Genomic DNA, 25,560 nt, shown 5'->3' with positions numbered 1-25,560 from the left:
TATGCAGCTTAGAATTAATAATAATAATATAGGTGGAATGCTTTGGCACAAAACAGGCACAACTATTAACAAGGATAGTTGTGCAATTGATTTGGATGTATTTTTATAAAGTTCTGATAAATATGGCACTAAATTTTACAAGAAACTGAAAAAATTTTAACTTAAAATGTTTGGTAACTTTGGATAACTAAAATTATTAATTTTACTGCTTCTTTTAACAGAAATGCTGGCATAGAACTATTTGCTCCCTATCCCCCTTGCTCCCAACATGAATATAGGTAAACATATTTCTGAAAAATTGTTTATATTTCAATGCTACTCTATGATAAGTAATCACAATGCATTACTTTAGTAAAATGTAAAAGTAAGATTATTTTATCTACTACTTTAGATAGTTAGCTGGCTACCTATGATTATTAATTGTGAGCTACTTTCCTTTTCCTTTTGTTGATTTAAAAAAGAATATTTGTAGTCGAGCAATTATTATTTGTTTGGTTGAAATGAAAGTTAAAAATATGATATTTTTCTTCAAAATAATAATAATCAATTTGTCGCTGTGAATTACTATTTATTTCATTTTGTTTATTTTTCAACTTTTTAACTTAAAAAAATTATCATGGATATTAAGGGGATATGACAATGGACAATTTATTGATTTATATTCCCAATGATAAAAATTTTGTTTATAAAGTTTGATTACTACTAGTTTGAATTTACAGTCAAATGTCTTTTGTCTTTCTGAGAATTGCAGCATATCTTTATAAAAGTAAATAAATATTCATGAATTTAGAGCTTAAATATTATAATTCTTCTTGTTTAAAATTTAGATTACAGTATTGACACTTAAAAAGTAAATATTATTTACTGTTTGCTGTGTGTAAACATTTTAAAAATATAATATACAAATATAAATATGACTCAAGTTGAATTTTTTTCATGTCTTTGCACTTTTCAGATAAATAATTTTACTTATTTTGCTCTAAAAAATATCTTATTTTAAAGCTTACTTTAAAAGTCTACTTTAATAATTATTTTGTATATGGTAGAGGGAGTGTAGATGAATGTCCATATTCCTCTGAATATTAAAATTATGTAGGCTTGCCTCCCCTTTTCTCCCCCATCTGGTGAATTCCTGTACACGCTACTGTCAACAAAAAAACGTATACAGACAAGGCATCTAAAAGTCAAAAACATTCATAATAACTGACAGACCTATTTTGCCATGATTAAAGAAAAGCTCCTCTACTAATAAGAACCAAAAATAAACAAATTATTTTTTTAAGGTCGAAAGCGTATTATGAATGTTATGTGAGACATTGGGTTCAAACTTTATATCACCCTGTAGGTAAGAAAATAATATTTGTGTCCAATATGGTTTCGAAACCGATTAATATCCGCTGGACCAGAACCGGTTTTTAGCCATACTAAAATTTTTTCCACTAATATTAAAATAAAAATCATAAAATTAATACCAAATTTGTTATCCCGACTTTTTGCTTACAAAACTGGTTTGATAAAAAAATTCATATTAATATCCGCGGAAAGCTGTCTATGATACGATGCGATAAACAACTTTTCCGTCAATATAGACATTGGCAATGGCATGGCTTTGTACATATGTTAAAGCTTGGTAAAATTGTCCTATTATTTTCAAACCGTACATATCACAATATTTGATAAATTCCTTTGTCTTATTTTATGATGATTTAAGTGTATTTTATTATATTTTTATTGTTTATTGATTATTTTTCAGCTCTTAATCTATTATTTTTTTCTCATTAAATAATTTATTTCTTTAAGAACAAACTATAAATAGTTAAATCACATAGTCTTGAAATATTAATATATACAGTTTAAAAAATAGCACATAAATTGTTAATAACAAGAGATATTAAGAGTAAACAAATTAACTATCTATTTAAAAACTATTTCTATGCATCATTTATCATCTTTCCATCTTTCTCTTTACTTTAAATGTATTTTTTAGGTACCGCAGCTATGGGCACCGTCCTAGATTCCCAGCTGCGAGTGAAGGGGATTGAAAATCTGCGAGTTGCTGACGGCGCAGCCATGCCCAAACTTATCGGCGGCAATACCAACGCTCCCATTATTATGATCGGCGAAAGGGCGGCTGATTTTATCAATAAAGACTGGCAAAAAGCTTCCACAGCTGCTAAAGGAGATAAAACAAAAACTGAATTATAAAAAAACTAACATACATTAATACTGATTACATATAATATATCAAACTGACTGAACCCCCTAAATACAGCAATTTTATTTAGCTCCTACGGGGCTTTTCTAATCCTCCCTACTCAACTTTTTCTTTCCTAATATCTTGTTTAAGAGGGGTGTTGATACGACACCCCTTCCTCACGGTATTGCTTCAATTTAATGTTATTTCTAAATATGTACTAATAGAAGACGAAATCTGCACCACTTTTGTACCACTTTTGATTCATGTGACGTCATAAAAATGAGGGATTATCCATCTCCTTTTTAGGGTTTTTCTTCCAAACTTCTCCTCTCATATCTCTCATGTTAATGACGTCACAGGAATCAAAATTGGTACAAAAGTGGTGCAGATTGGGTTTCGTATTAATAGAAGCCAAAAATTGCCAGTATATTTAAAATTATTTTTTAGAACATTAAAAAAGGATTATTTTTAATTACAAAAAAACCGTATATTCACTTGATATTGTACTATACTTCCTAATTATTATTTGTATATCGTTTAAAGAATTAAATAAATTATATAATAATTAATTTTGTTTAACTTTTCTTAAAATCTAAATTTAGCTTAATAACGAGGACTTATATCCATAAGGAGCATAACAATAATAAGCTAAAAACATTTTGATAGAGAAAAAAAGTATTTCTTGGGTGTTTTTTTTAAGTTGTAAACTGACACGCTAATAATCTTTTATTTACATTTGTTTGGAAAAAATCAAATGAAATATAAATAAACTGCTTTCGACTAGTTTAATTCCGGTGCAGTGGAAACTATCCGATTTTAGGCCATAATTCTGTCATTGGATTTGATTTCCAGTGTGGCCTCTAAACTGATTAATATCCACTGGATTAGAACCGGTTCTCAAATTTTAGTATTTTTTTTCCATGGAGGTAGTTTATAGTGGGCTGTACAATAGTCCCAAAAGATTTATAATGACGTTTTCTTATTCGTTGGCTTAACAACTTTAGGGACTTGACTTTGAAACTTGACTGGTTGGTTCATTAGGATTTAAGTTTCAACCATAAATTGTGATCTACATAAGGGTTAATTTTGTGTATCATCACTGAGGATTTACATTTTTTATCGGCCATTGTCTTATCCCTTTATTTCCCTGACTTATAACCCTACATGCGGACTAATTATATAGAGTTGCTACGCTTATGATGTAGGACGTAGGTGTAAAGAATGATTTACATAATTCACGTAGGAAGATTAATTATCCACATTTTTAACAAATTTTGCATCTACAGAAGAAAATCTAGAAAATAGCCTGTAAAACATATATTTTTTTTAAAATTATGGTTATAGCCTTCCTGTCCTATTATATAAGGTAGTAAAGTTTTTTTTGTCTGTAGCTTAAGATTCCGTTAACTACTGAACTGATTGAGTTTTTAATTTTTGGGAAGCTTCGAATAGGTCCAAGGATAGTTATAGCATAGTAATTTTTTAGATATAAAACTTGGTCTAGTATTAAGCTTTTTTGGCCCTTTTCTACTCCTTTGAAAATAGATCCTGGGATGGTTTTAGGCTATATTTTATATTTAGGTTTGAGTTAGTCGTAGAATATGTTCTTCCCCCTTCCTATCCCTTAAATGCAGGGTCCATAGATGCTAGAGGCGCATTTACTAGTTGAGGTATGAAAACGTAACTTTTATTACTAAAGAATAGTCTGATGGTTATAAAACTGGGGATAATTGTGCTTATGTTTCTTTACCATGTTAGCTGTTACTCTTAGGAATCTAAAGGGATAAGACATTTTCTCTATTTTAAAATTAATGATTGAAAAGATTGAACCAACTAATTCATTTAATTAGGATAAAGATAATTAGTTTTAAAACTAACGAATAAAAGAACATATTCGAGTACTAGTAAAACTTACAGTCCAATGTCCCCTCCAACCCCCCAACCCCTCTTCCTATAAAATGCAGATGTTTTAATTGTATGCTTGTTGCGTAAATGAGGCTGCTTTGCTAAATATATGCTATTTAAACTGTGGGGAAATTTTCTGTAATTATTTGGGGACCAATATCCCTTTTTTTGTATTGCATGAACCAAAGTTTTACCCCCCCCCCCCTTTAGATACTTTCATGAGATATGATAAATTCACTAAGTGAAAAAGTCTTGATACTTCCCAGCTATTTATTGAAATATGTTTCGGTGGACATTGCACCCTCATCAGTCTAAATGACATAAATCATATCAATTTAATTTACATATTAAAAGATAGGTAAAAATAAAGAAATTTGTAGATCTATAAAGGCAGAAAATGTTGCTAAAAAAAAGAAGAAAATAATATGATCAACCTTGAGTTTAGTTGGATGTTAAAAGTAAACTGGATGGGATTTTTTTAGCAAGAGACAATATCAGCAGGGGGGGGGGGGTGTTTAAAATACATTGATATACATAAATTTTAATATTTGCCATTTTTATATGAAAAAAACTATTTTCTTTTTTTTATTAAATTATCATTCAAAATTAAAGCTTACTTTTATAGATGAAGTATTTAGAATTAGGTTATGCTGCATAGATACTGTAGAATAAAATTAGTATTTAGAAGTCAAGCTTTTATACATTTTAGGTTATTTTGAAAAAACTTTTTTATATGTGGGAGTAAGCTATCATTTACTATATCTATTATAGTACTCCAAAGATTTTTAAAGAAGTAAATGTTAATACATAATTATGATAATAAAAATTTTTCTTATAAGTTTAGGTCTTGTAAAATAAAAAAAATTTTAATTGCTATTAGCTATCATTTACTATATCCATTATATTGACAAAAGATTTGTATTTAAGAGTTAAACTGTTTATATATTAATATTGATAATCAAAAAAAACATTTAAAAAAAGTTATTGTGGAAAAGGTTCTTTTATATTGGAGTTAGTTATCATTTACTATATCTATTATATTTCCAAAAATATTTTTTTAAAAAAGAGATAACTAGGTTTATACATAAATATGATAATAAAATTTAAGTAAAATTTTTTAGGTCTTGAAAAATAAAAAAAAATTTATTTTGCCATTAGCTATTATTTACTATATCCGTTATATTGACAAAATATTGAGCAAATTGTTGGAAAATTTCTTTTTAAAAAAATGAATTAGTTCATATTTTCATTTATTGTTTTATTATGTAAACTAAAAGAAGTTTTTTTAAAAATGTTGCTGTACAAACAAAAAGTGTAAAAAATTAATTAGCTAATCATTTACTAATTCTATTATCTATTATTGAGGCCAATTGTTTTTGTGTTGAATAGATTGATACATCTTGCCTCCTTAATTTTTCTCTCTGTTTCTCCTTCATATTTCAGAACATGTAAAATTGTAACTTTCATGTTGTGATTTGGTTGTTGGAAATGTTGTCCTGTTGTCGTGTTTTTGTTATTTGCTATGTATCTTAAATGTTCGCCAATTCTGGTTCTTAGAGTGCGTCCAGTTTCGCCAATATATTGTTGTTTGCAATAAGAGCAGGTTATACAATACACAATATTTTTTGTAAGACAGGAGGCCTCGCAGTTTATTGATATCTTTATACTGTTGTCGTTTGAACTTGTGGTTGTAGATTTTGTATCGATGTAAGGGCATATATTACATATATTCATATTACATGGTTTGAGTCCTGGCAGAATTCTGTGTTCCCTGTCAGGGAGTGTGGATTTCACAAGAATTTGACGTAGGCTGGAATTAGAAGGTTGTTTATATGCTACCATTGGTGGTTTGTCAAAAACTTTGTTCAATTGGTTGTCTGTTTCAATATTCATTCTCCACGCGTCTTTTAATATTTTTGATATATGTGGGAGCGCAGGGTGGTAGGTAGTAGTAAAAATTGTTCTTGAGTTTTGTTTTTTAGTGACTTTTGTTAGGGTATCCGATCTTTTGAGTTTTAATGCTCTCATAATGCTGGAATTGATTAATTGTTTATCATAGTTTCTTAAAAGGAAAAAGTCTTTCAGCTCCTCCATTCTTTTCAGTAAAGTTGGTCTCTCTGAGCAAATTCTAACCAGTCTATAGCACAGGGAGTAAGGAATATTTTTTATAACATGGGGTGGATGGCAGGATGAAGGAAGAAGGTATTGGCAGCGGTCTGTTGGTTTTCTGTAAATGTCTGTTATTAGTTTGTCATTTTTTATTTCTATTTCTACATCCAAAAATGGGATTTTCCTTGTTGTATGACAAAAACAGTCGTGTGGCACATCTGTTGTTTCATAGCATGGAAAGGGAGAAGTATAATTGTATGTGAACTTTAAAGTAGGATGGATATTATTGATTTCATTCAGGAACTCTTCTAATGATTGTATGCCTCCTGTCCAAAGCATAAAATAGTCATCTAAAAATCTTTTTAGTGCTGATATAGGGTCAAAGTTACCTTGGATGTCTAATGCTAGTTGGTGAAGTTTGGGATCAATTAATTTTCCCATTGTAAGTGTGGCTGTGTTTGGTGCAGATATTGTACCCATTGCTACACCTATTTCTTGTTTGAACACTCTATTGCCAAATTTAAAATAGTTGCAGTCAAATACTAATTCAAGTAATTGTAAAATATATGATGTAGGAACGGATTTGTCTTGTCTTGTTTGTAAATAATATTGAACTGATGGTATTGCATCTTGTTTGGAAATGTTGGTGTATAAGGAAACTACATCTATAGTAACAAGGATGTGATTGTCTTTAAGATTTCCAGATTGGTTTATGTTTTCACAAAGGTCCAGGAAATCTCTTGTGTCTTCAAGGTAGGAAGGTAATGTTTTGACAAGGTCTTTAGTGTGATGGTCGACATATTTTGAGATGTTTTCAGTAAGTGAACCAATATTTCAATAAGTACAAATTATAAGTGTTTTCATTTTTCACCATTATCTAAATCTACCGATGAGGTAAATTTGTTTATCATAATTTTGTTACTACATCAATTTATCGTCCTTTGTCTTTTCCTGTGAGATCCCTGTGGAAGCTAATTAACTATTGAGGTTTAATGTCGTGTCGACACAATGCCTTCTGGGCTGAGAGGGAGGGCACATTATTGTTTATTACACTAGTCCCCAAAGTTTTATTTTAACATTTTCTCATTCGTCGGTTTAACAACTTTGGGCACTCATTAATTTTAATCACATAAGGGGTAATTTTGTGTATCATCAATTTATTGGCCTTTGTCTTATCCCTTTAGATCCATGCTCCTGGAATCTTAGTTCGACTGGATTTAAAGAGAGGATTGCTTAAAATATCTGGGATATTATTATGAAAATTTGTATGATGATGATTTTATAATTAATTGGGGTCCTGCTGATATAAAGCTAAGATGTGACATCACTTCCACTAGTCCTATCAAACAATCAGAACTGCATATTATTACTACAGCTCAAACTGACCTTATCTCAAGGGATCTAAAGAGATAAGAAAATGACTGATAAATTGAAGTACATCCCCAATGATGATACACAAAATTAACCCTTCTGTAGATTACAATAAGTTCTTGAAACGCTTGGACACTCAATTTAATGAACCAACCAAGCAAAATTCAAGAATAGCCCCTAAATTTTATAAGCCAACGAATTAGAAAATGGTATTATAAAACTTTGGGGATTATTTTAACAAACAGCCTAATGTCCTCCCCCCCTTCTCGCCTTTAATGTGGCGCACTTTACGCGGAGGGGATATGCCACCACAGCTGAATATAATAAAAGAACTAATTGTATTACTAAATATTAAGTTCCCAGGTCTAATATAAAGGGACACTCTATAATTGGTTCTTATGCATAAAAAAGATGATGTATGTTAATTTTTGACCATCAACCCCCAATTCCCCTAATATTTTTTTTATATCCCATATTTCTGTTAAGAGGCCACTTGAGGGTTAAGAGTTAAGACTCTAGGGGGCTAGGTGTCGCTTCGGGTACTAGACCTTTCTCCACGCACCTTAAAACACATATACAATACTTATGATTGCGTTGTAAAGCGTCCATTCACCCATCAGACAACCAACTCTCTGAGATGCACGACCTTTGTCTGAGACCGAGATTCAAACCTATCACCTTCCCGACGACGTGTGGATGCGCTACGTGTTGAGCCACTACAGGGTACTATTAGTTCTAGACTCCTTTACCACTACTTGACCTAATCTAACCTAGAATAAACAGTATCATATTATATAAAATAGTCACTGCTTTTTATCTGAAGCTTAATATCTCAAGAACTACTGAACTGATTGGATTAGCTTCAAACAGGTCCTGTGATGGTTAGGCTATTTCTATTTGAATTTATGACTTGGGGTAGTTTTAAGTTATTTTTCTTATCGCTTAGCGTATATTTATCAGTTGTTAACAAGTCGAAAAAATAAAACTTATATTTTACTATATTAGCATTTTAAATCCTGGAATCCTAAAGAAAAATTTCTTTGACAAAATTCAAAAATAAGAGTCCTGATTGTCCCTTTTCATTTACCATAAATTATGTCTATAATTGTAGTATGAGAAAATAAAAATTAAATAAATTAATAAGCAGTACTTATAATACAATTTACTTTTTTAAAAATATTTTAAGAGCATTTTTATTACTTTAGAATATTTTTTGGTATTTTTTTTCTAGGGATGATTTCTCTTTGAAGGGTAGTGGTACCGTCCCCCAAAATAGTTAAAAACATTCCAGGACCTATGAGAAGCTATGCTGTAAAGGAGAACCATATCGGTTCAGCAAACAGATCTATAGTAAAGATGTATAAACAGACAACTACTATCCATCTTTTTTCAAAGACCTCTTTCGTCTGCTTCTAAATTATTTTCTGCTACTTGGCTGTGTTAATATAAGCGACACCATTGGTTGATTTTCAATGACCCAATAGAAAGGTTGTAAAATTCGGTTGCGATGGGGAGATACAGTTATATAACCCTTTCTCCCTCTTGCGTTTTACTCTAATGTTCAGCGATTAGCGAGATCCTTTGGTGCAGACAAACAGACATGCACATATAGATCCAGCTCCTCTTAAATAATGGTTTTCGTGCTACACTATCTGACAAACGAGCAGTAATTACCAATTTTTACTAACATCTAAAATTGTTAAATTTTGACAGATAAACATTAAACATAACAGGCGTATAATGGTCAGACTTAACAAGAATAATTTTTTTCATAGCGCAGCAATAACAAGCTAACAAGAAAAGTTTAATAAACTACTGTAAAACAATATCCTTGTCAAAAAGTACAAGGATGTCAGATAGCGTTTGTGTCCGTCTGTCTGTGTGTAGCGAAGGATCTTGCTAACCACTGAACCGATATGGATCTCCTTTACAGTGATGCATCCATAGGTCCATGGAATTTTTGTAGTGTACCACCACTCCACAATCCCATGAGAAATCGCCCCTGTAAAAAATGTTCTTAGCCCTTCCCAAAAAAGCCCCTAGAGGCATCTATTGGCAATAGTAATTATCCGTTTATAATTCATAAATTATTATTGAAAATTAGTCTTATTTTTTTTCTTTACGTACACACACAAATATACATACTAATTATAGAGTAGCTGCACAATTTTGAAAAGGCAATTTTTCGCATACTTTGGGAATTAAATAACCCTTATCTTTTAACTTTTATAATAGAGTAAATTTTGACCCCTAAATTGACATTTTAATAAGTTTTAAAAAAACTGTTTATTGATTTTCTTTTTTAGATCCAAAATAAAAGTAATAATCTATAATACAAAGTAGTACGATGTCTGTCTGTCTGTCCTTCTGTCTGTCTGAAGCTTAAGATCTCAGTAACCACTGAACAGATTGGGCTCTACTCTTCAGGGAATATACCTACTGGTCCTGGGATGGTTTTAAGCTATTTTCTTGGGGGGTGGGGCACCCTCAACCCCCCCCCCCCAAAAAAAAAATACCCCCCACCAAAAAAAAATGAAAAATACCCCCCACCAAAAAAAAATATTTTTATTTTTTTTTAAATCTAAATAACACAAAAATAGGTTGATTAAACTTCTTGGGGCAAAGCCCCTGGAGGCTAGAGGCGAAACCGCTAGTAAATAATAATAGTAATAAATAAGAGCATCCGAACTCCAGGTCTCTAAATTTTTAGGGGAAGCCGAAGTGAGGATGGGAGAGGGTTTGACTTACCACCTCCCAAATCAGAATTTATCCACTCCTGCAGTGTTAAGCTGATTTTAATGAAGTGCAAATTTAAGACAAGCATCCCAGATTCTTAGGTACGAATTGACAAAAATCCACCAAAACCATGAAAGTGTTCCCTAGACCAAGTAAAGTAAAAATTAGCTAGTTAACCTGTTTATGATTAGTCTATTTTAAAAAGTAGATTACCCATTGCTTTGTGGGATAACAGAGATAGTCGAGATGTATGGATATGTTCTTATAAAACGAACCAAAAATAATAATTACAGGAAGTGTAGATTTGTAAATGAGTTTTAGTGTTAAACTTTCAACCAAGAATAACATTGACTTGTTACTTTAGAAGACTTTAACACCAAGTAATAACAATAATTAGTAAGGAATTATTTCAATTAAATAATTTGATGTCTCTTTTTCTGTTTAACTGTAAATCAGTTGTTTTTTTATTAAAAATTTTGATGACCTCAGGGCGAAGCTTTATGTAAAGCCTATACAAATGACGTCATACTATAACTGGCCTACCATTGGTCAATTAAAATGATACTGGCCTGTCATTGGTAATTTAATCTGTGTATTTTTCTATCATTGGTCATTTGTACTGCATGACGTCATTTTTTATATGCACAGCTTCCCACTGAGCTGATAGGTTTCTTTTTTATCACATATCAACAGATATCTCCTTCGATTACTTTTATGAAAATTTATTTTTTTTGCTATTAAAAATGTGGTAACTTGTATGGTAACTATACATGGGAAACAAACAGTAGCTTACAAGTTTTGCAAATATTTCAAAACTATCATGGGGATGCCCTATGGCGGTAACATTGGTGCTTCAAAATAATTAAAGATTATAACAAATTTAATTTTCAGTATTACAGCTACTAATAGAAGGAAGGGGATGGGGTTAGAGGTGAAGGGGTTTTAAACACCCTAAAACTTTGAAACCACTCAACATAAAATATGCATTAGATTTCCTTCCTCAAACCTTTGAAACCTTTCTTTTACCCCCCTAAAAAAAGCTTAGACGTCCTATGTGTTTTTTCTAAGGGACGATTTAAATCTTATGGAAAAGCAAACCAATGGCTTCTTAATTAAAAGATTTTTAAGACAATGCCTACTGCTGCTATGCACGAAACCCAATCTGTATTACTTTTGAGTCACTTTTGTTCCTGTGACGTCATATAGATTTCGGGAAAGAAAAAGGGAAGGGGGGAAGAAAATCTCTTCAAAGGAGATGGTAGAAATTGGGTTTTCTCTGATGTCAAACTTTGTTGGTTGAAATTATTTTTTTTTATTTTGAAGGACCGCTAAGAACTTTTTCGAAAATTGCTTAAAGCAATTGCAGAACCCAATTATTTGGCTAGCAAAGTGATAGGTTTAAATAAACAAAAAGTAGGAAATTTAAGAGATTCAATGATAATACCTGTTAATTTCTGTCTAATTTAGTGACGTGCACAGTATTTTACCGTGAGAGGCCTGAAAAAAGGGGACAGAGGCATATAAAATTTCAATATTGTGAGGGGTTTTAACACCCCACCTCATTCCCCTTCTTCTGGCTAATTTCAAGGGGCAACTAGGAAAGTCATAAACCACCAAAATCCTAAAAAAACAGACCTCAAATTAAGCTTTCCTAAAGTAAGACACTATCCATTAATCCGTTTGAGAGATATTAATGTTGTTCATAGGAACAGATAGAAATTCACCTTACTTCTGTAAATTTTGGTAATAAAATAAAGATTCAACAGAGAAAAAAAAAATTTTGTTATCTAAATTTTTTTGCAAGAATCTTAATTTCTCAATCTTTAAGCTGATAATTTTGATTTTGGTCAGAATTATGGTTTACTTTGAACTACTTTAAAGCTTCATTGTGTCAGAGTCCGATTCTTAAATATTAATTTATTTATTACATTGTGTTGTAGACAACTCTCCGCGAATAGTAAAAAGAAACATTAGAGGATTAACAAAACAGGGATAGATTCTCTAGTTTCTTTTTTATTTTTCGTGGAAAATTGTCTATAATACGATATGATTCATTGGTTTTCACTATGGCTCTTAACCGGTTCTACTCCATCGTAAATAAATCAGATTCGATAAAATTATGTCTAAAACCTAAAAGAAGATGAAAGCATTTTTTTTTTATTTTAGAATGTAACCCAAGGCCTGTAAAGCAGCACGCACTAAGCATATTTAAGGCCGTTTTTACAACTATTATAATAATAATGTACAACATTTTAGATAATTGAAAAAGGCTCAAACTTGGAGTCAAGACCGTAACTCATTATGTATAAGTTCTTAAGATAAATAATCTTTTTAAAAAAGACTTCAAATAGAGTTAGTGCTTTGATAATATGGACAAAAATGAATGTTAATACCTTGTTGCCCAACGAATCATTATTTGAAAAACTCAGATGAAGAGTATAATAATATTACACTAATCTTTCTAAATCGTACCAATTTGTTACAGGAATTATCAAGATAAGCTTGAAATAAATAGGACAATTATAACATGTCTAAATTTACGAATGGACGTACGGACCAACTATAAATTATAAAAAAAGCTTCGCCTTTAAAGGTTGGTTTTAAAAATGCCACCCAAAAACATCTTCTTTTTTCTCACATAATTCCAAAATATTGTAACGGAAAGGATCCATCAAATCCTCAACTGCGAGAGGAAATTAAAACTTAATAAAGATTTTATCCGCTAATCAACTTAAATGTTGGAGATCAAATAATGAGCTTCCAAATATGGGGGGAACAGTGATTGGTCAATCGGATATAAATTAATCTTATCCTTATAATAAAGTAACAGGATGTTTCTTTGTGAATCTGACTGTCTCTCTGTCTGTATCAAACGATCTCGCTAACCGCTGAACCGATATGGTTCTCCTTTACAATGTAGCTTTCCATAGATCCTCCTGGAATTGTTTATAACTATTTTGTGGGAGGGTACCACCACCCTCCCAAGAGAGTTTTATCAGGGATCTTTAGGGATAAGACCTTCAATACTAAAATGATCTACACTCCCAATTATTATGACCAAAATTACCACTACTGTACATTTTATTATTAGTTGACATGTTAAATCACAGTTAGTTTGTATAACATAACCCAATCAAAATTTGATAAAAGTTCCAACGTATTAGAGAACGTGTTTATAAAACTTTGGGGACTAGCATAATTTATTTCCCCTCCCTCCATCAATAATACAAAGTAGTACGATGTCTGTCTGTCTGTCTGTCTGTCTGTCTGTCTGTCTGTCTGTCCGTCCGTCCGTCTGAAGCTTAAGATCTCGGTAACCACTGAACCAAACGGATTCTACTCTTGAGGGTATATACCTATTGGTCCTGTGGTGGTTTTAAGCTATTTTCTTGGGGGGTGGGACAACCCCAACCCCCCAAAAAACAAAAAATTCCCCTCCTTATTTTTTTTTACTTTTTTTTATTTATTTATTTTTTTTTTACTTTTTTTTTGTTATTTTTTTTTACTTTTTTTTTACTTTTTTTAAAATTTTTTTTTAAAAAGATTTCCTTGGTCCTTTTACGAATTTCGCTCTAATTTTTATTTTGATCACCTCTGGGGGCAAAGCCCCTAGAGGCTAGAGGCGAAGCCGCTAGTATAAAAAATAGCATTAGTCATATTGATAAAAATAACTTGAATCTGTCTTTATTTTCATGGAATGGTTTCTTCCGAATCTATAAAACGTCACCGATACGCCTAATTTAATTTAACCAGTGGTGGATAAGGAATTTTATCAACTGATTTGAAACAGTTTTTATCATATGTATTTTGAGTAATTTTTAATTGTCGTTTCTTTTTCCCCACTCTATCTAGAAATCTGAAGGGATAATAAGACAATGGACGATAAATTGATTTACATCCCCAATGCAAATTAAAATGATTACACCTTTTTTCAATTGGTTGAAACGTTTTGACTCTATTTCTTGAAACCAACCAATCATGATATAATGAAAAAGAACCCAAAGTTTGAAAGCCATCGAATATGAAAATGTGCTTTTAAAACTTTGGATACCAGTATTATTTACTTTCTTATTACATGAAGGTCTGATGCTATTTTTCCTTAATTTCTAAAAGGTATTTTTTTAAAAGAAAAGATATCCTTGTCTAACTTTTATATGAAGACGGAAGGAATTTAAATGATTATTAACTTTTCTTACTAAGTTTCTCTTTTTTTTCTCCCTCTCTCTCTTTTTCTCTCCCTCCCTCTCTCTCTCTCTCTCTCTCTCTTTTTTTCTCCCTCCCTCTCTCACTCTCTCTCTCCCTCTCACTCTTTTCTCCCTCCCTCTCTCACTCTCTCTCTCTCTCTCTCTCTTCTCAGAATTAGAATAATAAAGGTTACAGGTTGCTAATATTGTCCTCTAAATATATTAAAGCGGAGGGGGGGGGGGGGATTGGGGGTGTCTTTAAATTAGCCAGCTGGGAGAAACAGTTTATTAGGGTATGCAAGAATATCACACAACCAAATATTACACATCCATTAGAATGATACGTATGCTCTGTGGAATCAATCAAAAATGATATTGAAACTGTCTAATCATCATAACTAATTAGATTGTTAACTATGGGTGTTCTAACGTTGTTGTTAGATATTTTAGAAAAATAGAAAAATATTATTTCTCAAAACAATATTGTGCTATTAGAGTAAAATACTGGAGGGAGAAAGGGTTAAATAACTGTATCTCCCCATCGCAACCACCTTGCGCAACCTTTCTATTGGACCATTGAAAATCAACCAATGGTGTCGCTTATATTGACACAGCCAAGTAGCAGAAAATATTTAAGAAGCAGGCGAAAGAGGTCTTTGAAAAATGAAGGGAGGTAGTTGTCTGTTTGTACATCTATACTATAGATCTTTTATTGTGCTATTTATATTTTATACTGGTGTATATGCTTGTGTGTGTGAAATTTATTGAAATAACGCAACAAATGCTATCTTTTTTGACGGACAGTCTTTTTGAGTATAAACATTATATAAAGTAAATACATCTAGGAGCTTTGTATTCTAAAGAGAAAGGAAGGTAGGAAAATAGCCTAAACCCAAACTTAGATAAAAGGAATGAAATGGCCTAAAATCAACCATAAGCTTCAATTACCATTACCTCGTAAGTGATCATCTGGAGAGTCCAGAGCATAATCCACTTGTAATGGGATGTGATACTCTGACACTCTTAGGTCAAGTAACATACATCAGACAACTAACCCTTTGATTGCACGATCTTTGTCTGTGAAGTCCTAAGTGTGCATGGTAGTGAGTTGCGCCTGTTTAAGGGCCAATGCATTTCCCCTACTCTTACTATTCATGTCACGCACCTGACATAGCAGCAATAGAAACAATTTTTAACGTCTTTAGTTATGACGCGGTGTCAGCTCGAGATTCGAACATATCACCTCCCCGGCGACGAGCTGATGCTTAACGTGTTGAGCCACGATCGTGGGGTTCAATTAAATGGAGAACTTAATCGGTTTAGTACTTATCAAAATCTTAAGCTGTGGAAAAAAAAATTTTCTATCTCATGTAATAGGATAACATAATTATTTTCAACAAAACTATCCTTATTGTTGAATTTTTTTAGTAATATTGAAGTTACACAACACAACACAACAAGAGACAAGTTAATGACATCAATTATTAAGAAAATATTCATACTTTGGAAAAATTTTTATGTGTCTGTCTAATAACAGTTCTATAGTATATGTATGTATATACAGACAACTACCGCCCTTCCTTTTTCAAATACCTCTTTCGTCTGCTTCTAAGTTATTTTCTGCAACTTGGCTGTGTTAATATAAGCGACACCATTGGTTGATTTTCAATGACCCAATAGAAAGGTTGCACATGATGGTTGCGATGGGGAGATACAGTTATTTAACGCTTTCTCCCTCTAGTTTTTACTCTATTTGTCTAAATAAGACATTAAATGTTAAAGACATTATATAGGGATGAAAAGGGATAATTCAATGACCATTAAATTGATGTATTTCCAATTATGATACACAAAATTACCACTTCTCTAGATTACAATTAGTGTGGTTGAAAAATTTTAACACTCGACTTAATAAACCAACTAAAAGTCATTTTAACTCCCCAAAGTTGTTAAGCCAACGAATAAAAAAACTTTCTTATAAAACTTTGAGAACTAGTGTAATAAATAGCACAATGTCCCATTCCAATCTATATAAAATAATTCGTTTGTCAGTCCGTAGGGAAATACATTTTTTTCTTTTTTAATATTCTAAAACACAAAAGGGGAGGTTTATCTAATATTAAAATTGAACCACAAACGAAATTTTTGGCAACATAAACACTTTTGATGTTTATATTAGGTTAGGTTAAGTATACGGTAGAAACTTTTTAAAAAAATTTTGGTCAGTTCCAAACAAGTACCTACAGAAAGGGGTAACGTTATTTATCATAATTGGTAGAGGAACATCAATTTATGGGCCATTGTCTTATCCCATCGATTTTTAACCCTCCTATGTATCCAGAGTTAAACAAAATGAATCTCTTGTATTAAAACAGGGACGATTATGCAGAGATAGGGGGGAACTTGGGCTGTTTATTACACTAGTTCCCAAAGTTTTTAATAACGTTTTCTTATTAGTAGGCTTAACAACTTTGGGGACTTTAGTAAATAAATCATGATTGGTTGTTTCATTAAGTTGAGTGTTCAAACGTTTCAACTACTTCTTTTTATCTACAGAAAAGGTAATTTTGTGTATCATCATCATGTACAAAATTTTTTCGGCCATTGTCAAATCCCTTTAGACGGACGGACGAGTATGAAATATCTATAGAGTAGCAGTGCTTGCAAAAAAATATGTAGTTTAACCAAAACTGTTGTTGCTAAACACTTTTGCAATTGATAGCTGGCTCATCTAATGGCGGAGCATGGCTACACTATATTTTTTTTCTCTGTAATTCTTATATAAAAGTAACAACACCATGTCTGTCTTTCTTTTTGGCTGTCTCTTTTTCTGTCCAGTCTTAAAAACTCACTTACCGCTTGACCGATATAGTTCTCCTTAGAGTGCAGCTTCTTATAGTTTCAGGGGTGGTTTTTAACCATTAGAAGAGGGGGGTACCTTTATCTTTTCAAGGGATATCGCCCCTGAAAAGAATCTTACTTCCATAAAATTGTTTTTTACATTTTCGCCGCTAGTCTATTATATAAAGTATTAAAAAGTAGAACAATGCCTGTCTGTTCCTCCGTCCGGTTGCAGCTTATGATCTTGCCAACCTTTAACTTTCAGGGTTGCCATAACAAGGTTTTAAGGCAAATCAACCTTTCCTTACAGCTAATAATATCATGGATCTAAAGGGATAAGACACTAGCCGATAAATTGTTGTATATGCCCAATTCTAATAAACAAAATTACTTTTTCTGATATGTGGTTGAAACGTTTGGACACACAACTTTATAAACCAACCAATCAAAATGCATGAAAAGTCCCCAAAGTTGTTAAGCCAACGAATAAGAAACGTTATTATAAAACTTTGGGGACTAATGTAATAAACAGCCTATTGTCCATTCTCATTCTGTAATAACATTGTCCTTGGTATTTTTCCATCTTTGAGGGACACACAAATTGGTTTTGTGGCCACACAACTAATTTTCTGACGTTTCATTCAAATTACAATCATTCATCCTCCCAATAGAGTTGTTCTAGAGATTTCAAACTTCATAATAAATTAGAGTAGTCACATATTAGAGTAAAACACTAGGGGGAGAAAGGGTTAAATAACTGTATCTTCCCCATCGCAACCGTCTTGAACAACCTTTCTATTGGGTCATTGAAAATCAACCAATGGTGTCGCTTATATAAACACAGCCAAGTAGCAGAAAATAATTTAGAAGCAGAGGAAAGAGGTCTTTGAAAAATGAAGGGAGGTAGTTGTCTGTATATACATCTATACTATAGATCTCTTAGTCACATACTCGATTGTAAATTATAATGGTACCAAAAGTTTTACAAACACTTTCTCTCATTTGCTTTCAAGAAAACTTTGGATACTTGATTGGTAGGTTCAACCAAGCAGTGTTCAAACTTTTAAACCAATAGTTTTAATCTACATTTAGTTTTTTGTTTATTGCCAATTAGGATGTACATAATCATTAAATTTTGTCACAGTGTACTCTATAACTAGCGTCGGTCAGTTTTCTAAAAAAAAACAGACATCGCTGGGGCCATGTACGATTCAAAGAAAGCACAGCATACTTTTGACACAACAATCTTAATTGCATTTTATAAATAAAAAAAATGCAGAACACCTATATTAATCTCCAAGCCATTATAGTATGCATTTGAAATTTTTGTATGAAATAACGGGATTTCAAAAATGGCTTTTTTTATAGGCCTGGCATTAGGTAGCCAGTAGAGATAGAGAGATAAAATTTTGTACTTGAATTTCTAGACCCTTAAAGTAACTTTTTAGGTCAGCAGAAGTATTAATTTCGAAAAAGTGTTTTTTGAGTAACAGGTCTAATCATCATGATGAATTAATTAGAGACAAGCATTAAGATAAGAAAGTACGGCAAACATACGAACATAAAGTAGATGCGCTACTAAAAATAATTTGATTATCCTAATCTGTTGTTTTATGAAGTCATACAGTATTATTAATTAATGATAGAATTTTTCATTTTATAATTTTCAAAATACAAAAGAAATTTTAATTCTATAAAAGCTAATCAGAATTTTAAAAGGTATTGTTATATATCCAACATTTAATTAATAATTCACAAAATTTCAATCACTGTTTAATCCAGAGAAATAGGGGACAATGAGCTGTTTATTACACTAGTCCCCAAAATTTTATAGTAACGTTTTCTTATTCGTTGGCTTAACAACCTTGGGAACTTTAACTGAATTTTGATTAGTTGGTTTATTTAGTTGAGTGTCCAAACGTTTCAATCAATAATTGCAATTTAAGGAAGGGGTATCACCATAGGGAATGTGCATCAATTTATCGGACATTGTCTTATCCCTTTAGATCCCTGGTTTCATCTTTGTATTAATGAGATTTATGTAAGGTTCAACTTTGTGCAAATAGGAATTTTTGGAAGAAAAACTTGTCTATAATTAGGGTTGGTCATAACGGTTAGCTCTTTTAGTTCATTAAAACAGGTTATAATTGTCCTATCGATTTCAAACTTTGCATGATGTTTCCTATAACAGTTATGTACGACGTAGAATGCGTAGCAACTCTATAAAAGTTACCAGAAAGTCCCTAAGTCCATTTAAATCTTTTTGATTTTTTAACTTTTATTGACAACAAATTTGTGTGTTATTTGTTCATTTGTCCTTCCATTTCAGAGCTCTGCTTTCATGGATGTTTTCATTCTTGTTTGGTAGTGAAACAACTCTTTAATTTGTCGTTAAGAATTGTTGTTTCTTAAGATTTGAGGGTTAATTTGATAATTTTTTTTGCTGTAATTGGATGTTTTCTTACATGTTATCAGAGAATTGAAGTAAAAGAATAGAGGATGTACGAGCTATTTGTAACTCTCTCTCTCTTCGGGGTTGGTACCCTGTGATGACTTTTAAGGTCTTTGGATATCAGCAAAAATATAAAAAAGCCAAGTCAGTACAAAAGAGCAGAAAGCAATAAGGTTCCTGCCACTTGGGCCAGGTAGTTGTCTTGGTTATACCTATACATTATCAGTGATCTTCGTGGGTAAGACAAAGGGAAAAAATTATATTCACACATTTAAATTAAGATAATAGTCATTTCTCGCACCGTATTATAAACAGCTTTCCGCGAATATAGAATGTACAATTATAAGATTAAATACAGTTTTTTAGCCCCGAGGTGCCGAAGGCACCGGCCAAAAAAACTGGTTTTAATCTTATAATTGTACTTTTTTATATTCGTAGAAAGCTGGATATAATACGATGCTAGACAAAGTTTTTTCGTATGGATGAGAACCGGTTCCTATCCACCGGATTCGAATGAAAATGAGAAAAAAATTTCCATACATTAAAAGATTTAGATTTGTACAACCCCATTAAGAATTGAACAAAACGACAAATTTTTTGAGAACAAAATAATTAAAGAAAGTGTTTTGAGAATAGCATATTTACAGCACTAATGTAGTAGGACAGTTCAAAACAGAGAAGCTTCGCTCCTCTGTCCCAACTCACCGCCTGTACATAATCCGCAAGTGAAGCGGCACTAAGCCACCACAACGGAAAGGGGAAGATGTCACCACCTTATAGTCAAGTAAAGAGAGAGGAGGAGCCAGTTTAACCCAACCTAATATCTAAGTCCCCTTCTTCTCTGGTTTGTTAAACATTAATTTTAATTAGAATTTCTGCGCCACTTCTGGTTAAAATCATCTTTTTGTAAGATTATGTTTTCCTAAATAACTTTTATTTTTGGATAAACAGCGCACATTCGTAAGAAAGTTTTTAAAATTAGAAAATTTTAGGATTTCAGAAAGATTAAACCATTTATAAATCCTTATATAAAATTAACAGGATGACTGAATGTTTGTGTTTGTCAATTTAATTCGGAGAAATGAAGGTTAAAATTAAATCATTGTTGTACAATCTTCATACTCTAGGGAGGGAGGGGATATTGGGCAATAAATTACACTTGCTTAGAAACTTTGGGTACTTTTATTATATCTTCATTTCTTATTTAATCTATAATACAAAGTAGCTTGATGTCTGTCCGTCCGTCTGAAGCTTAAGATCTCGGTAACCACTGAACTGATCGGATTCTACTCTTCAGAAAATATACCTACTGTTCCTGTGGTGGTTTTAGGCGATTTTCTTGGGGGGTGGGACACCCCCAACCCCCCAAAAAACAAAAAAATACCCCCCCCTATTTTTTTTGTAGGAGAAATCCTTGGTTCTTTTTTTTACGAATTTCACCTTAACTTTTTTCACATCTCTTGGGGCAAAACCCTAGAGGCTAGGGGCGAAGTCGCTAGTATAATATAAAGTAAAAAGGTCCCTTTGTCTAAAGCTAAAAATCTCGGAAACGTCTTGTCCTAATTGGGAAGCTTCATAAATGTAATTGGGTGGTTTTAGCCTATTTGACTGACTTTCTCCGCCCACCCCTAATGGCTAGGGGCGAAGTAACTAGTTGTAATATACAGAAGAAGTAATTTGTTTGCTATTAATTCAATTCTGTATCAATCTAACGTCTATTGTCTTATTCCTTATGGTCCCTGTATAGGTCCACATTTTAAGACTGTAATTACAGGCAGAATTGTTATTATTAACGTGCATACGTTGTAAGTCATAATAGGACAAACGCAGGAGTCTCAAACGACGGAGTGGACAATTAACCTAACCTAACCTATTTTAGACCATCTTTTAGGTTTTTTTAAATGCCGCTGCAGGGAGATTATTTGTACATTCATATCTTAACCTAACCTAATCTGTATAGAAATACTTAATCAAATTAATATTTTAACAATAAAGTCAATCTAACTTATTTTTGGAATGAAAAAATAAGTTTAAAAAAGCATTGTATTTAAACAAGTTTTTTAAATATACAATTTAGACATATAATGAAAAAACTGTTTACATTTGGCCATTTTGGGGTATTTTTAATTCTGCTAAATAGTATTAACACTCTAATATTTATTTTATACGTTGACTGATAGATAGCTTTATGTTATGAAAAGCGAAGCTATTCTAGATTTAGGTATGTACGTGATTTGGGAATGTAAAAATCCCACTCTCAATTATAATATGAAATGATTTATTAGAAGTAAATTATAGATCAATTTTACATATAATTTAAGACCTTAAAATTATATCAATTTCATTCACTTGACTGTCCTTGGACCCGATTTTTATTCATTTTAATTGACAGATTTACAAGTTTCATAAATGATATAGAATAATACAAGTTATTTTATACAGGGTATGACACCTTGCGTGATAATTCCTGTAACAACTAGGAATAATCTATAAAGGTTTAGCATGTGTATCATCATTATGATATGTCTTTGTGTCCATTTAAAACTTTTTTTTGTCTTTTGCATTACATATTTTTCCTTTAACTTAACTTTCGAGATATAATTCCTAGGACAATTGGGCACAATAATAGGAGCGTAACGACTCTATTATTACGTTTAAAATGTCTATATTAAGCTTTGAGCAAACTAAACATCATTTGTTCGTTTGTCTTATTAAATCCTTTGTAGAGCTTCGCTCATATGAACATTGTCATCCTTGTTTGTTGTTATATTACTTGGGTAATATTTCTTTAATTCCTAGTTATTAACATACCAACACAGAACTCGGTGACCACTGTACTTAGGGATCTATAGGGATAAGACAATGGCCTATAAATTAATGTACATCCCCAATGATGTTACACAAGATTACCCCCTCTATAAATTACAATTGGCGGTTGAAACACTTGAACATTAAAGTTCCAACATATAAATAAACAAGAAATCTGTAATCATTTTACTTAACTTACTTTTACATAAAGACTGGCGGACAAACAGACTTTTGATTGACTTATAACCATTAGGCCTCCAGGGGCACTTGTCCGAAGGGCTGACAAGGAGAACCAAAATGGTTTAGCGGTTCGCCAGATTCTTTGCCATATACACACAAACATGCATCCGTTTACTTTTATATAAAGATAGCTGCGCTTTTATAAAAGTACAAACATAATTTATTTGAAACTCTAAATTATATTCCTAAGAAACATACATTATTAGATTATAATATTTAATCTTAATAATATTTATATTAGGAATGGTGTTAAATAATATCCAATTAATCATCTTTATATCGATCCAAGTGACACTTTAGCTAAAATGTAGTTATAATTTTCTTATAGACCTGTCCCTTTGTCGGCCCCTTATACTTTTATTTAATTTAAAGTATATTTAAGTTAATAATATGAGAATGTTTACATTTTATATTTTTTGATATTTTTGATGTTTATGCGGTTGTTATATCTCACCATATAAGAGACACCTACCTTATAAACAAAGAGAGAGGGGGATAATGGGCTGTTTATTACTCTGGTCCCCAAAGTTTTATAATAACGTTTTCTTATTCGTTGGCTTTACAACTTTAGAGTATTTTGATTTGTTGCTTCATTATGATGAGTGTTCGACCTTTTCAACCACTAATTGTAATCCACAGAAGGATTAGTATTGTGTATCATCATTGGGCATGTACAAATATATCAGGCATTGTCTTATCCCTTTAGGTCCCTGTGTTATATATACTACCTTCCTAGCTTTAGATACTTTTTTTTGTGGAATTGATATTGCACCCAATAAGAGACACCTACCTTCTTATCAAGGTAAAGAGAGTAACTTTGTAATATAGTGTGTTTAAAGAGCAGCAAATGGATAAATTAGTAAAATACAAAATTGTTGGATGGTTTCTATCTTACTAGCAGCCACGCCCCTAAAGGCCTTTAGAGGTGCAGTATTTTTTTGAGGGGGGGGGGGTGGATTTGTGTTCGAATTCTCTTGGAACGGTGGTCGAACCATCCCTTATAACAGTAAAAATTCTTTTCCGGACCCATAAAAAGCTACACTGTAAAAGGGAACCATTTCGGTACGGCGGGAGTTCAAGATAATGCGTTAAAGACAGACGCATAGACATCCTGTTACTTTTATATAAGGATTATCCACTGAGTACATTTTATGGAAGCTTCACATAAGACCAGGAATGGTTTCATCAGTCTAATACTAGAACTGTTATGGGAAAAATGACATAATAGCCAAAAAATAATCAATATTCTTAGAAAACATAAAATTAACTGCTTTGTCCGCACGTGATTTGTAATTTTATATTTGAAGATAAACAATAACTTAATACTAATCCATGCCAGGGAGTAAGGGAGGGGACAATGGATCGAATATTCAATCTTTAGGAGTCTCAGACTTTGGGGACTGGCTTAAAGGGAATGTGCAAGAATTTAGCAGTTTCTGACTGAGTTTGGGGACTTGTGCAAGAAATGCCGTTACTCGCTATGTTAGTTTTGAATATATATAGTTTTGCAGACAGAGAGTAGTTCAAATATAAATACACGGCCCCCCATACTATATTTCACTCCCTTCATCCCCACCTCCTTTTTAAAAGTAGACGAGAAAGGGAAAAGGAGAAGGGAGGTGGGGGAAATAAACAGGATAAAAAGGGGCAGGAAGGCGTGCGGGTCATATCCAGCTACACGCCTGCCTGCCCCTTTTTTCCGTGTTCACATCACTTGCCCCCAAATCTTTTTTCTCTTTCCCTGTCATCTGTAGAGTTCCAGGGAGATATTTCTAGTAATTAATTACAGAATGGTTATGTCAGTCTGTAATACTGGTACTCTTATTTTCAAATGATTGCTTTTTTTCTTGGAACTTTTTTCTTAGTTTATGGTTTTCTAGATTTAATCAACAATCACTTTACAATTTCCACCATATTTTCGGGATTATTCTGGTTTTCATGGCCTTTCTTCAAAAACTCTTAAATTGAATTAATTGCCCATTGTCCCCTCCCTTACTCCCTGAATCCATGCTCTACCACAAATATGTCTCACTTATATAGCAGCAAAGATACTCTATACTGTTTTCAATGTTAGTCAGTCATTTTTAGAAGAACTTTTGGTATAGGAGACACCCCCCCCCCCCCTCCCTCCCTTACATCCATAAATGCGCCAAATGCTTAAAGAAGGGTCTTGGTCTATTTACGTCCCCCTATCATCATAGACCAAATAAAATAGACTAAAACCTGACAATGACCATTACTAAGTTTACCTAAAATTTAGACCTATTGGTGTCCAAGATCCCACGTGACAAACATTTATACATAAATTTCTTTAATGGATATAGGTGAAAATTTGTTCTCAATTTGGGTTGCTAATGTGGACCTCATTTATTTGTCAGTTTGTTCCTGTAGTAGGAGGTGAGGGGATGGGATAAAGGGGGAGAGGATGGTTGGTATCCTTAATTTAAACAGCCACCCTTTATTAGAGTACATGAAAATCTAATGCAATTCATGTAATAATATATCAATTTATTTACTAAGTATATTTGCGATAACTTTTATTTAATTAAATCTTCCAATTTTTAACATGTACAAAACGGCCTGCTTATTTGCTTCAAGATCCATGTCAGATCTATATAGGAAATAAATGTCTATAACTGAGCTCAAGTTTTCCAAGGAATATTCGTTCAAAACTCATAGTGCTCCAATAATCCATAATAAACTCTCATTGCCCAGAA

General features: G+C 32.3%; 1 protein-coding gene across 1 annotated transcript in view; it reads left to right on the top strand.

The window, feature by feature from the left end:
* LOC145334524 (alcohol dehydrogenase [acceptor]-like) overlaps positions 1 to 2,766 on the top strand; it is a 105,156-nt gene extending 102,390 nt beyond the window's left edge. The window contains exons 16-18 of the mRNA XM_080179982.1: positions 222 to 278; positions 1,284 to 1,345; positions 1,988 to 2,766. Of these exons, the coding sequence (XP_080036108.1) occupies positions 222 to 278; positions 1,284 to 1,345; positions 1,988 to 2,205 (337 nt within the window). The 3' untranslated portion in view covers positions 2,206 to 2,766. The remainder of the gene's footprint in view (positions 1 to 221; positions 279 to 1,283; positions 1,346 to 1,987) is intronic.
* Positions 2,767 to 25,560: the final 22,794 nt, after the last annotated feature.

Source organism: Acartia tonsa, chromosome 12, assembly GCF_053477335.1.
Source record: "Acartia tonsa isolate MP-2025a chromosome 12, ASM5347733v1, whole genome shotgun sequence".
In the NCBI taxonomy this organism is placed as follows: domain Eukaryota; kingdom Metazoa; phylum Arthropoda; class Copepoda; order Calanoida; family Acartiidae; genus Acartia; species Acartia tonsa.
Note: the sequence above shows the minus strand (reverse complement) of the source record. Positions and strands in the feature narration are given on the sequence as shown.